We start from the raw sequence: 14,518 nt of genomic DNA, 5'->3' as shown, positions 1-14,518 counted from the left end.
TAGTTTCCCTTAGTTCTGCATGCCACCTTTTCCTGCCACATCACCAAAACCCTTCTATCCCATGTTATAACAGTAATGCATTCAGAATCCAATACGAGAGTATACATTTGTATTGGTATAACAAAATAAACTTTTTCACATCCTGGTTTATGTCTCATCCCAGCCCCTTGCTGCTGTGAAAGTTAGTACAGGGAAGAGGCATTCTCTTTAAAGCACTTCCTCCCTGTAAGTAAAGATACCTTTTATTCAGTTTTTCAACTGTCAAATTTCAAAGATAACTCCAAACAGATTATTTCTGTTTCTGATTATTTCCAAACATTCCACTAACTAATGGTGAAAAGGTTCTCTATCCTAACTACCCATGGGGTAAAAAAATCCTAGAGGCTCCTGAAATTTGTATTATGGCAAGAATTTCATGTTTATAAATTATGTAAGACACAGATTTTGCTAGGAAACTAGCTACATTTGGTCATGTGTTTTGTATATCTGATACATCTGGTACATATGCCACACATCAGTACAGGCTGACATCAGGTATTGTCAACATCATCCTGTGCTAAGTGTTCCCTCAAAGTCTTTTCCTGCAGATAGTGCTATGGCTCTACCTTGTCATGGAGTTAGGTGCTACATAGAATTGGCTATATAAAATGCACTGTATCAATAGTCAGTGATTTTTGCAGGGTTTTTAAAAAATAGAATAAAATTTAATTTAATTTAATTTAATTTAATTTATTAATTAAGAAAACCTTCCACTTATTTTCTGTTGTCCAGATACATAAACTGCTTAAAAATCATGTTTTAGATAGACAGATAGATAGATAGATAGATAGATAGATAGATAGATAGATAGATAGATAGATACACATATATTCTATTTCATACACATATGGAATATGTACACACACTTATTTCAAATATTCTATTTTTTTCACTTCAAAACACTGAAAAAACTAAAGGCACCTCCATGTTGCAGCATATTAAATGCAAAGTACATGAATGAAAACCAAACCTAAATGTGACAAGAAGCATTCCTAGAAGGAAAATCAAGCTGTCTCAGTGGACCAGTTATAATTTCTGTTTTCTCTATCATGAGAAATTAAGCTGTGTAAGATGCATATCACCTACAAATGTCTTGGGAAGTTAACTTCTTCTGAGTTCAAGTTTTTCTTCATGGACTTGGGGGAAAGCCGATGCTTCAAGAAGTGATCTAAATTATTCTCAATCTTAAATAATTAACCTAGCCAAAAATCAAAAAATATTAGAAAATATGTATCTTTTTTAATCAGTCAGAATGTGTAATGTGTTGTGATACTTTCATAAGGGACTAAATATGTATTATACATCTATTAAGTATTATGTATAGATCTGCATAGAGATCTGGTAGCCAAAGGGATAATCTTGTTTGATAATCTGTTTATCCCTAGAGTGCTTACTAGTGTAGTAGCTTTCTTACTGAATAAATTCTTCAGTAATTAGTAAAATTTAGTTTTAGTACACTTGAATATTTCAGTTGGGAACTTTGATTAAGTATGATCTGAGACTAGAGGAGAGGAAGTATGTGCTGATTAAAGGACAATTCTCAATCAGCTCTGAGGAAAGTTGTTTAATATGTCCCCATAACTAGCAGTCTCCTGTTACTCAGTTCTTCCACTCTTGAAAAGTTTTTTGCAATACCCAGCCAGTTGTCCTTTATTTCATATATGTATAGAATAGTTCTTGTTCTCAAATTCTCACTCTGTTTTTCTTTTTTTTTAATTCCATTACACTGAATGTAGACTAATTCTTCAGTTTATATAAAAAAAAAGAAAATCAGACTTTAACTCTCTTCACTGGATGATTAAAACACAGCTTTTTGGTACCTGTCTCACATGCAGTAACACTTTTGCTAAAATATTTTATGCAAACCCAAGTTAAATAAAACATATCATTAAGTGTTCCTATTATTTAATGTAGCTCTCTTTCCCATTGGCATAATTATTTGTTTGTGGTCATGTTTGGGTTAGATTTTATTTTCTCAGCATGATTATAAGACTCTCATATCATGCAATACCAAGAGCTTTAAAAATGAGACTAAGTATTACCTATCATCTGTCTTATCATTTATCCACCAAGTCTGTTATCACATCAAAGGACTAAGTTTGCACTGAGAAATGACACTTTGAGCTCACAGTATGTTAGTTTCCAGCCATGGCTTGAGTGATGTGTTTTATTGTGTGCTAGAATCTTTATTTTTCAATAAATAACAGAAGCACTTAAGTCCGTGGAAGACAACTTCTCGAGGCACTGTGAAAACTAACACATAGTATTTGACATTATGCAACTTTCGTGAAAACAACAGTTGCTTGTTGTTGTTTTACTAATCAGAATTATCAATTGCAACATCAAACACCAGATGGGAGCAGAAGTTATTAAATTTTTTAGGGAGAATTGTAAAAGTTGGCATAAAACTGTAAATTATTCTTCCATTCCCTCTGCTTCTGAAATATTTCTGATAGATTAGATCTTCTATACAGTCATTCTACCATTTATTTGTTCCAGAATATGACAGAGTTTCTTCATAAAATTCGTCAACATTTATAGAGATATTTAAGGAAGCTTCAGAAGACAAAATGAGCTTCTTACCCTATTCTATTTGACAATGGTTACTGACAATGTCCAGGAAAATGACCTTGGATTGAAATTAAGTCACAGAAACCAGAAAGGAAGGGTTACCTAGTGTACACCAGCAATTGTTCTTTCGGACTCAACAGATAGTGGAAATTATATGACATATTTCTTCTGTAAATTAAGACATTCTTGTATTAGGCTTTCTTGCATTGAATAAAAATATTTGGAGGTAGCAAAAGTTATAATGCACATGCTTTAAAAAGAAATTAGACAACAATGTATAACACTGCTTAAAAAGTTGTGAAGAAAGATGTGGTCTGATCACTTCAAAACACAAACTCAACATTCAGAGAAAAATGTGTGCATGTTTGATTACTGTGAATGGAAATGTAAGCTTCTTTTGAAAGGTCCCTCGAGGAGTTCTTGTCATTTTAAAATTTAATGCATTGATAAACAGGGTGAGCCATAAATCTGAATGTTCTTTCACTACATATATTTCTGCTGAATCTTTGGTCCGGCTAATCCTTTGGTTCCTAAAGCTGCACAGTGCAAAAAAGACATACTTGACAGGTAAATAAGACAGTCATATCAGTCACTCAAAGTATACATTAACGCTATACTGAAGTCCAAAATGCTTTTCAGTTGTCCTGACTTTCCTACCCAGGTTGAATAAAAATGTTTCTAATCCCCTTGAAAACTGCAGTTGCTATTCTTGCATTTTATAATCAAACAGAAAATGTGTGATTTCAGCAGCACACTCAGCTAATCTTCTTAATTCTGATATGAAGGTTGTAACCTAAAATGATGACTCATCTAAAAAATTGTTGGTTCCTGACCCCTTTCTCTGATTCTGGGGAGATGGTTTTGAATAAGAATCCTAACAAAGTAATTAAATTCCACATGTTTTTTCCTACTAAGTGTTTAAAGATGAAATTATGGACCACCATGAGGTGGAATATATTGATTCATAATTAATTACCTTGGAGAATCCTTGGATAAAATCCATTTGCTTGTGTACTGCATTGATATTGTTAGAAATGTTATTCACTTTGGCCTGTACACAGTTTTGGGAAGAAGAGGAGAGGATTCTTTACCAAGTAATTCTATAGATTTATGTATCTTGGGTCACGCCTTAAATGCAGAAAAAGTCTTGCCTGTAATCTTAATAGGACAATGATGCAAGAAAAAATAGGATTTACTTTGGGATCTTGCTGTCGTTCCTTGATTTGCTTACAAGTCAAAGAGGAATTCACATACCCTTACTCAAGTCACTTTTCTCTGTACATCCATCAGGATGTTCAGTCCGTGTCAAAGATGGAATTTAGATAATTGTCATAGATATAAGAACCTTAGCAGCAAAGAAAATAATAAAATGCACAATGGGGTTAATCAAACCTTATAAAATCAGATCTCCAAGACAGGTTGCAAGGGGAACAACACTAAACGGGAAATTTGTAGGGTCCTTATTTTAAACACAGTGTGACAGTACTGCAGCATATCAATGGGTAGTAATCAATTGCCTATGCCTGTTCAGTTTACAGTGACTGTTTGAAATTAGCAACTTACATAGTGCAATTTTTTTTTTCCTCCTGAAAAACATATCTATTATATGTAAATAAGGAAAATCTTCACTCAGAAAATCTTAGTTGAGAATCAAAGCAAAACACCACCTCAGTCTGCCACGTCCCAGTCATGCTACTGATTGGTCTCCCTCCCTCCTATTCAAAATGATCTCTTGCCTTGGCATATTGACAAACTGATCTTTTCTGATGGGAAATCCATTTCAGCAAAGAAAGGAAAAATCTCAGTCTCTCCTGCTTCACTACCAATCCTACATAATTAAAACACGATTACCTTTGTTTATTGTCTAGCTTAGTATTTCTTGGACACAAAAATATACTTTTGCAAAGAAGACAGTTTCTGCTTTAAGATTTTTCCTGGAGGTCCAGAACAGGCTTTCTCTAAACTTATCAGGATTAGTCTTTTTGCAATATCATATTTAATTTTTCAAGAATTTCTCAAAACTCTGGAAAATTCATTGTGCATTAGGCTGAAAAGAAAGGTAAAAATCATTTTGTATTGAAAAATGTCACCAGTAAAGATGATATAGGATGTTATTTCATATTGTGTTGTAGTTTAAAACCTTTATATTAATTTGCCATAGACCAAATTACCAAATAAAAAGCCAACAGATAATTGTATTCCTTACTATGAGGAACACTTGAACTAATTAAAAGTAATGCAGCAAATTATCTAAAACCATTTAGTCAAATATAGACAGAGGTGAAACCTAGGGCAGCACTATTTAAATCAAATTGAATTCCAGCTTGAGAATGGACTTCAAATAGATTTTTAATTGCAATATTTGTCCACAGGGCATTGTATCACACACTCTTGTTTTCAAGTAAAATCCACCAGAATGTCCTCCATCAGGATAGTGCTGGGTCTCTCTTGATTACAAAATTTCTGTGTTATGTAATGTGTCCTGACTGATTCATTTCATTAAGAAGAAAAAGAGGAAACAAAAACAGGACACTAGTGCAGAGAACCTGTAGGAGAAGGATGAAACCTTCAGGCCCCATGAAGGGCCCTGTCATTTTACTGCAGCACTGCCTGAGCACAGAGAATGCCAAGCTCAGATTTTCTTGGGACTGCACTGACCACAAGGACATGCAGCTTTGGGCTTCTACTGTGCTTGCAGGTATATGCAAAGTTATCAGTGTTTCTTCCTCTGTTCTTCTGGTTCCATGTGGATTTCAGCCCCAGAAAGAAGTGGAATGGTGAGCTGCAGTCATTAGAACAACAGAAAAGGGACTGTGTTTTCAATATGTTTTGGATTTTAGATGATAATAATAACTTAACTGGTCTATTGGATTGTGAGTTTTTTGCACAAAACCTTACCTGAATAAATGCAACAGTACTTAGCTTTTTTACAAAGAGGACTTTTATGAAACTTTTTTTGTTAAAACATTTATTGTTAACAATAACTTTTTTTACAACTAATGATAATTGTTTAAAATTAATTATATTTCAAATATTATATTTTGGGACTAAATTAGTTTTAGATTCATAAATTAAATATTCTGTTCCACATATGGTATGCTTTGCTTCATTATAAACACTTTTATAAAAGGCTACAAAGAGGTATTAATGACCTGGGTGCTTATTTTCTGCTCTTCCTAACACAGCATGTTCAGTGGGAATTACCACAACAGAATATTTTTGCATGTCATGTAACCACTCAGAATTACTCCTCCGTAAATAATACTTCAAACATGTTTGTAAAGGATCCTAAAATCACTTACTAGTGGTCCTATCAAGCAGCTGATATCAGTAAACTCCCTGAATCCAGAACACACATTAAAAAAATCAGGGCAGCCCATTGCAGATACCAGAGCAGGAACACTGCCTGATAACATAGATCAGGACTCATATTTGTCCTGGTTGGATAGAAACTACCAGTAGAAGAGGCTCCTGCCTTTGTGTAGGTGGTGCATCTCTTACAACAACAGCAGCCACAGCAGGGAGTGGAGAGCACTTTTAACCACTGGGTTTAGAGCTGGGCATGATTCTGGATCCACCAAAACGGTGACATTCAGATTGGCACAAGGCCAATTCTACCAAACGGGATAGAAGTGCTCATGAGGATGAAGTGATCCTGTCATATGAGTATAGGATGCTGGAAACCAACCAAAAAAAAAAGTGACAAAAAGAACAAAACATTTCTTTTTTACTCTAGCCAATCCATGCAAATATCTACACACGTCACCTGAATCTGTGAAATTCAAAGGGCCTAGATATGCTGCTTTCTAAATATTTGATCTCTAGACCAAAGTTTCATTAGGTAAATGCAGTTTTTTTCAGAGTTAAGTGCCTATTAAAATAAATCAATCCCTTTTATTCATGTTAAATTGAAACCTGACACAGACAATGGCTGTTTTAAATTCATTGTATAATTGTTCTTAAACATAATAAATACCTATATTTAAAACTTCTGTTGTTTACTTGACAGACTTGAATCAAAGGAGCCTTTCCTGTCCGTTGGGTAAGTAAGAATATGTACATTTTCATGGATATTTATATATTCAACAACCATACAATATAATTTATGAGATTATGTTGAGCATAAACATCCTGGTTCAACATTTTTAAGTTTAATGTAGTTTTTAGTCAATAAAGTCAGCAGTAAGAGATATTTTCCTTCACAAAAAGAAACTAAGTATGTTTTGCCTTTATTGACTAAGTAAAACTTACACTAAAATACATGTAGAAGTTAAATGTTGCATTAAAAGAAAGTTTATTAATTTATTTTCACTGACTTTATTCAGAAACCATTCTAAATATCATCTACACTACTCATCTAAACCACAAAAAAATTGATAATGGCCTTTAAAAAAATGGTGATACTTCGATAACAGCAATAAAATCAAATTTATGAAATACGAAAAAAATACATTTTAGCCTAATTATAAATTACTGCACTGATTTGCATATTTCAGCCATAGCCTTCAAGCTTTCATAATGTCATTTAAACAGTTATATGTTCTCTATATTAGAATAATAATTCATCAGACTAAAAAATTATTTTAAATGTGTCATATTCTAAAAAAAGTAACATTCTTTTATAAAATGTAGACTAATATATGTATTAGTGGTAATTATCTGTATATCTTGGAGTCTGAATTTTACTTTTCATGTACAGTTTTCCTTTCAGCTTCTTTCTTTAAAACTTTCCAAAGTGTCCTGACATTCTCCCTCCTTGTTTTCCTGCAGAACTGTATCTTTTTTAATGTGTCTTTACTCCCATTTTCCTTTGTTTACAACATAATTTGTGCTATTAAGAATATCAACTGCAGATAAGATCTCATACAAAACATCTGTTTAAGGGATAGTCCTACCATGTAATTATCAGTAACTTCCAGATTGTTGTACTAACTGCAGAATTAGAGGTCAACTTCAAATTCTGAAGGGCTAAGCAAAGTTAACAAGCAAGAAAGCATGTAAAGTATGATCAAAATAACTCAACAAATTAGCATAAACAGGATTGAGATATGTCTTGGTTTCTGTTGCATAAAGTAACTAGTTTTTCAATTAATTGCTTGCTGTTTCTACTTTCTACCAGCTCAAAATTTTTGGAAAATATTTGGGGGAGGGTACACTGCTCTTATTTTGCATGCTTTGAAATGTCCAATTTCATTATCAAATTTGGTCCCTTCTGTTAATAACTTTCAATACTCCAATTTGCAACTTATCCTATTGAGTTGGATTTTGGGGCCTCCACTCATAATGAAGTGATTATCTGGAAATAACTGTAGGATTAAAAAAAAGGAGTTGCATGCCATTGTGGTTGAAGAGCAAAATTCTAAGTACAAAAATCCAGGAAACAAATAAAAATACAATGTAAGTGGTTATATTATTTGCCACAAAATAGTAAATCCTATTTCTTATCATGATCTTCAGAACCATACTGGCAGTTTTAGCTTATTTTCCTAGGAGGAAGTATTGTGTTTTGGCTTTGGGTTTGTTTCCATATGAGCAGATTGGTGGCCACTATGTAAATCCACATTATGTCCACATAGTTGTTGTTTGTGACTCTGTCTCTAAAACTGATTCCTCTTGGGAATTCTAATCTGCAAAAATAGACTTAGCTTTTTTCCAGAACCTTTCAAAATTTGGCTTGTAATGTACTTGAATTCTTTTATACAAGTTCATAGTAATGAGATAGATAAAACCTCCCAAAATTATTCCCTGTGTGCTACTTTTGCCTTTTACCTCTGTATTTCCTCCACTTCCAAGGAGGGCATCAGAGTGTCAGACCACCATGTTCAAAGGAGGGGCTCAAGCCAACATCCACCTCCTTGGTGCTACGTAAAAGAGATGCTCCTCCTAGTCCCACAAAAATTGGGGCATTCTTTATTACAGAGAATGAGTTCTTGTGCCAGGATCTGTATCTGAAGTTTTAGCCCAGACAACTGCAATAACCAGGCTTTTAAAACACAGTAATGTTTGTAGAAGAAATGCTGACTTAACCACAAATTAAACAAACACGTGGATGCCCTTAATGGCTCTTGCAGCCAGAGCTGGTCAAAACACCAATCTAAATTACTTTTGGCTGCCTACAGATGGCTTGATTCTGCACACCAGCCTCCCATTCATCTATCTTCTGTAACAGAGATTTGTTTCCCCATTTTCATTATGCTGCCTGCAGGACCTAATTAAGCTCTTTTATTTTGCTGTCCCTAAGCATATGACTTCTTGGTGCTTTTCCATTGCTAATTGTTTTGGCAGGGGAAAGGAACATGAAGTGTGGCAACCTAAGACCTCAAGACTGCCTCAAGGTTTTTTGAGTTCTCTGTGTATCTACAGGGCTGCAATCTTCCCATATGAAATGCCACAAAGGAAATTTTGTCCATAAAATGTTGCATTTTTCCCCACCCTCAGAAAACAGAGAGAGAGAAGTAGACCCCAGCTCTTGCTGCTGTAGTTTGTGTCTCAAATGCAGGGAGAGAACACCTCCTGTGTTCCCTCAGTAAAGGCAATTCCATTGATCATTCTTTCTATGCAAAACAAAGAAGGAAAACCTGCTCTCCTTTACTCCATGTGCAAGGCAGGCACATAATCTGGTGCTAAAGCCATAGTAACATCTTTAATGAAAGCCTATAATGGTAACATTCAGGAGCAAAAATTCAAGTATACAGTCTATTCAGATAAGAGTATCTGAATGCAATATTACGATCTTGGGCTAAAATACACAGTTGAATTTGATATTTGTGATGTCTTCCTTTGCTTCTTAAGAGGTAAAGATAAAATCCTTAGGGAAGGCTGGGTTATTTGTTAGTGCAGAGTGCTGAGTGACAGCATAGGATATTTCTTTCCAGAATGTTATCTCCACGCTTTCTGGGGTTTGTGTTCATGTTCAACATAAGCAAGACCAAGAGGTGTCTGGACTTCCTTTCCTCTTCATGTTATATAACATTTATGTTCATGTAGGTTCAGTATAAAAAAGAAATCATGCAAATGCTCAGAGTGCCTGGAAGACTCTAATATCAGAGGCAAGAGTTTTGGTAAAAATCCACCACTGAAAATTCATCAAATTAACTTCATGCAGAAAAGTTTGAAAGGTTCAGTCTTAAAAAGACAAGGCAAGTCAAGAGTCTTGATAAAAAAGATATGGATACTGCTAAATGGATACTGCAAAAAGAACAGCTAAGTGCCAGGTCATATTAAGTTCATCCTGCTTTGTGCAAAGGACGTGTTATATTTTAAAAGCAATATATATTTTAAATGCCAACATCTTTTAATTATCCACATCATCTCTCCATAGTTGGAAATTTCCTAATAGTAATGATGTATAATTATCACCTCAACAAAACAGTTATCATCCTTTCTAATAATTAGATAATTAGATTGATTATCCAGTTATTAATCACCAGCTATTTCTTGTTAGCTGATTTATCATAGCTATCTGTGTGTAAGATTTTAGTACTTGATAAATTTGAGCTAATACTGCAAGCAGATTTGTAACTGGTCATTGGTCTGAGCCTTAAAATTAAAATCTCATTTTTTAAGACACAGCCAGTGCAGCACTATTTAAGGCCTGTAACAGGCCTTATATATGGTGAATAGAGGCCACAATTATTTTATAACTGTGTTGCACAGCAAATTCTTTGAATTAATTACTATTGGTTTTTGACTAGAATTGTATGTAACTTCCATAATAACATGTGGTCAATATAACTTCAACGTGTAGAGACAGAAAATTCCATCAGAGCAACTAATAATTTTTTTCAAACATGTAAAAATATTTGTCTTCTCTGTTAGACGTCATTTCATATTATGTCCCATATTGTTGAACTCAGAAGAGACAGAGGGAAAGAGAGACTTTTTCTGAGTTTTGTGAAAAGAGATTCATTTACTGCCAGCTCCAGAGAATGGGATTATTTCTGGATAAGCAGGCAATAGCTCTTCATTGAGATAGTCTTTGAAAATACAATCTGATGAGATTCAATCTATTGTCTCTAATTTTTTCAATCTTTTCCTTTTTTTTTTTTTTTTTTTTTTTTTTTTTTTTTTTTTTTGATTGATTGTTTGCTATAAGCAGTGTAATTTTAGGTGAGCAACCCAGAGAGAAACATAACTGAAAATTAATGCATTGCAAGTATTTATTTAATGATGAATAGTTGTCTGTCATGGAAGTAAGAAGAGAGATAAAAGTAAAATTCACATTAGTTAACACATTTTTTTACATTCTTAGTCAAAACACTAGAGGTCTATATTAACTACTACTTTCCTCAACAAGGTCCTCTTTCTTGACAGTAGAAAACACTGAAAAGACATGCTTTTTTCAAATAATATCTTAATTATAGTAACTTTCAAACATAGGTACTTACTTCTACAAGAAGTACTTCTACAAGAGATAGAGTAATTTTAGTGGGCTCAGACTCTTAGAAGAATTTGTGAAAAGCTTCTCAAACACAAAAAGTAAATTTAATTAATTTTCTTCCAGGAGAATAGTTCTAAGATACATGGAATAACTTGAATTTGTCATTCACATTTCCTCCTCTTACTCAGCAGTATTTTCTTTCTTGCAAGGCCATTTTGCAGAGCTAAAGCAAATTCTGCTCTCATACATTGGTTTGAGAGATCCCATTCTGCAGAAGTGAGGTAGTTAAAATAAAAGCCTAGTCCTTGCAGGGTCTATTAGGATAATACTCAGTCCACTTCGGAAATATGCAAGTTTTTTCAATTCACAGTCATTTTTTGTGGGAGTTTGGTTTGTTGTTGATTTTTTAATGGACAACAGATTGTAAGGCACAAAAGAAAATGTAGCCACAAAGCATCCTCTGTAATAATAATAATAATTCCATCACTCTTGTTCCTCATCCTGGTTATCAGGTAGCACCAGTGAAAGGAGCAAACACTGTTCCAGCTGTTCCTACCCAACTTCTGAAGAGAGAGAGCTAAGAAAATTATTTTCCTTCAGCAGAGTAAATATACAAAAAGAGGAGATATTAGACTTATTTTGCTCTGTTATTTTCACACAAATAAAACTACTAACCAGAACATAATCTTGTACTCTAATTCATATTCAGGCCAGCTATTCAGGAGCTGTTTTCATGAAAATCGCGGGAGGACTGAACACACCTGACAATTATTTAAACTCATTGTTTAGACCCAGGCAGTTTTTTCTTGTGCTTAAAATCACTTGGGCTTTCTGACTTAGGCAGGCAGTAGCAGATCTTCTGCTTCTGCAGAGAATACCCTTTAAAACAACCAACTCTTTGATTATGTGAGAAGTTTATTCTGGAGGCAAGAGGCACATATCAGGGTTTTGAAAAGGCTCTTTACTGGGTGGGACTTTAGGGTTGTTGCTGAGAGACAGGAGGGATTTGAGATTTCACAGCACGTATGGATACCTGTGGAGGACACTGAGAATCTATACCATTTAATTGCAGATAATAGTAGTGATATTCTTCTCTTTCCGTTTTCCAAAACCCACAAGCCTTAAACTTTTCTATAACTGCCTACTTACCATTATTTTAAGACTCTGAAACAGGTATGAATACAGCTATTTTATAAATTTATAATTTCTTTTTTTTTTTTCTTCAAGCTCTCTCACAATAAGTGGTTACAAAGCTAGAGTAATAATAATGCTGGTCCATTGCTGTGACTGAATTTTTCGTGGTTTTGTGACATAACTCAAGGTTTAAAGATCGTAATTATGTACTTTTTCTACTGATCTGTAATCTAAATCTAATTATTTTATGGTTTCCCTATTTGCCTGTTTTTTTCATTCTACATCACTTCCACTTTCACACACAGAGCAATATACATATTACATTAAAAAAAAGATGAATTTAGCAAAAAAAATTATTTTCCTAATTCATAAATCCTGAATTAACTTTCATTTGCAACAAACTCAAGAGATATTCATCTTAATAAATTCTTTTTCCCCTCTCTGACCTTAATGTTATCAGTAGCAATGTTCTTCAAAATTGGGAAAGGCAGGAGCATGAGATTGCTATTTTTCTCGTCTGGATTTTCTATTTCCTTTTCTCTTTTTTTTTTTTTTTCTATTTCTGTCTTCCAAGACTTTCCTTTCCCTAGCAATTCTAAGAAAACATTACATATTCATATAATTTATGTGTTTAATGATGAACAATTTCTAAACATCGAATATTTGTGCTCTCATCCACGTAAGCAGGTTATCAGGAGGTTTTCTAGAGGAGGGAAAATTATGCACAAGAGAATGTTTCTGAAGGAATTCTGGAGGCTGAAATATTCAGGGAGTGTAGGAATGAAAAGAAATCTGGGAACATAATAGAGAGGAAAGTCAAGGAAAAAGGACAAAGACACAAAAAGGGAGCTATCATCTTACAGTGAATGGAAGATGAATGGAGAAGGACAATATTTGCTGTGCATGTAGCCTCACTGTGGAACAAAACAATTTACATCTAATTTACTTTTTTTTTTCTGACCCTTAACTTACAGAAAATAGTGTTTGTAAAGGTCTATGTTAGCAGTATTCCTATTGCCTGTTTCTGAGGTATCAACATAGCATCTTGCCACAGCAATCTATATGGGCTTCTGTGAATATCCAGTATGAATAAGCTTACTGTGGCAGTCTGTTATGGATTAACACAGTTTGGTTTTTAGTTAAAGAAGAACATGGACTATTGCCCTCTCAGGGCCTTGGATTTCTTTAGAAAAGCCAAGGACCCATCAGGGGCCAGTTCTTGAGTATTAGCATGTGGTTTGACCACTGAGAAAACAGGATGCGCTTTTGGTAATACCCACATAAAACTGAGGCTTTGTTTGAGCCCTCGCTCTCTTTTCTCCTGGTGAGCCACCAGGTAACATCATGGGCCATGGCAGGGCCCGGCTTAGGCCCTCTCCCCCTTGGGTGGCCAGGCCGGGCCCGGCCGTCTCCGGGAGCCGCTGCTGTGGGGAGCAGCCTGGCTGGCTGACCCCCTCTGCTCCCCAGGCTGAGCTCCTTTTCTCCCTGGCTGCTGTGCAGAGCAGCCTGGCTGGCTGAGCCCCTTTGCTCCCCAGGCTGAGCTCCTTTTCTCCCTGGCTGCTGTGGGGAGCAGCCTGGCTGGCTGAGCCCTTTGCTCCCCAGGCTGAGCTCCTTTTCTCCCTGGCTGCTGTGGGGAGTGGCCCGGGCGGCAGAGCCCCTCTTCTCCCTGGCTACCAGTGGGGGAGACGGGAGGCTCTGCTCAGCAGGGCTGGCCGCATGCTGGAGGCTGAGAAAGAGGGGGCCAGGCCATGGCCGGGCCTGAGAGCAGTCGGCAGCAAGGAAAAAGGAGCTTGCAGACTCTGATGGCAGCGCCGAGCCAAGCTATCTTGGATCAGATCAAAGGGTGGAAAAGAAGGCATCCAGCAGCCTCCTCTAGCGGCATGGCTTGGAGATCTTTGCAGCTGCCGCTTGGCAGAGACCACATGAGCACCTCAGGCCTGGGCAAGTTCCAACTCTTTCCTGCGAGCAAATGGAACTCTAAGAGGACTGGCCCTTCCCAGAGTCAGAACAGACAAAGTGATTGAACTATAAAAGGACATAGCATGAGATTTAAAGTCAGTGAAGAGTGACACAGAAAAGACTACTTGGAACAAAGGAGAAGGAGTGGCCTAATTTGGCTGGACGACTCTAGTAAACTATGGATAATGGACTGTTATAAATGCCAATCCACTTTGCCAATTGAAATATAATTTGGTTTATTAAAAAGTCAAATTACAGAATTTCGGTAAAACCAACAAGCGGAGTTACGGTGACGATAACCCAGGATCATCAGAGGGTGGACGGAAAGCAGCCTCTATCGCACTGCAATCCCCCAGAGTTCACAAATTGTCCCCTTCTGGGGTCCAGATTTTATACAGGTTTTTTTGCCCCTGGCATAAGATTTCCACACAGTTC

General features: G+C 35.7%; 1 protein-coding gene across 3 annotated transcripts in view; it reads left to right on the top strand.

Annotated features, from left to right (window-relative positions):
• Nucleotides 1-14,518, top strand: part of RALYL (RALY RNA binding protein like) — a 376,210-nt gene that overhangs the window by 311,100 nt on the left and 50,592 nt on the right. For all 3 annotated transcript variants that reach the window (XM_063391843.1, XM_063391841.1, XM_063391836.1), the window contains exon 4: nucleotides 6,620-6,652. In XM_063391843.1, coding sequence (XP_063247913.1) covers nucleotides 6,620-6,652 — 33 coding nt within the window. The remainder of the gene's footprint in view (nucleotides 1-6,619; nucleotides 6,653-14,518) is intronic.

This window comes from Prinia subflava, chromosome 1 (genome assembly GCF_021018805.1).
Source record: "Prinia subflava isolate CZ2003 ecotype Zambia chromosome 1, Cam_Psub_1.2, whole genome shotgun sequence".
Taxonomy (NCBI): domain Eukaryota; kingdom Metazoa; phylum Chordata; class Aves; order Passeriformes; family Cisticolidae; genus Prinia; species Prinia subflava.
This window is presented reverse-complemented; position numbering and strand designations above follow the sequence as displayed.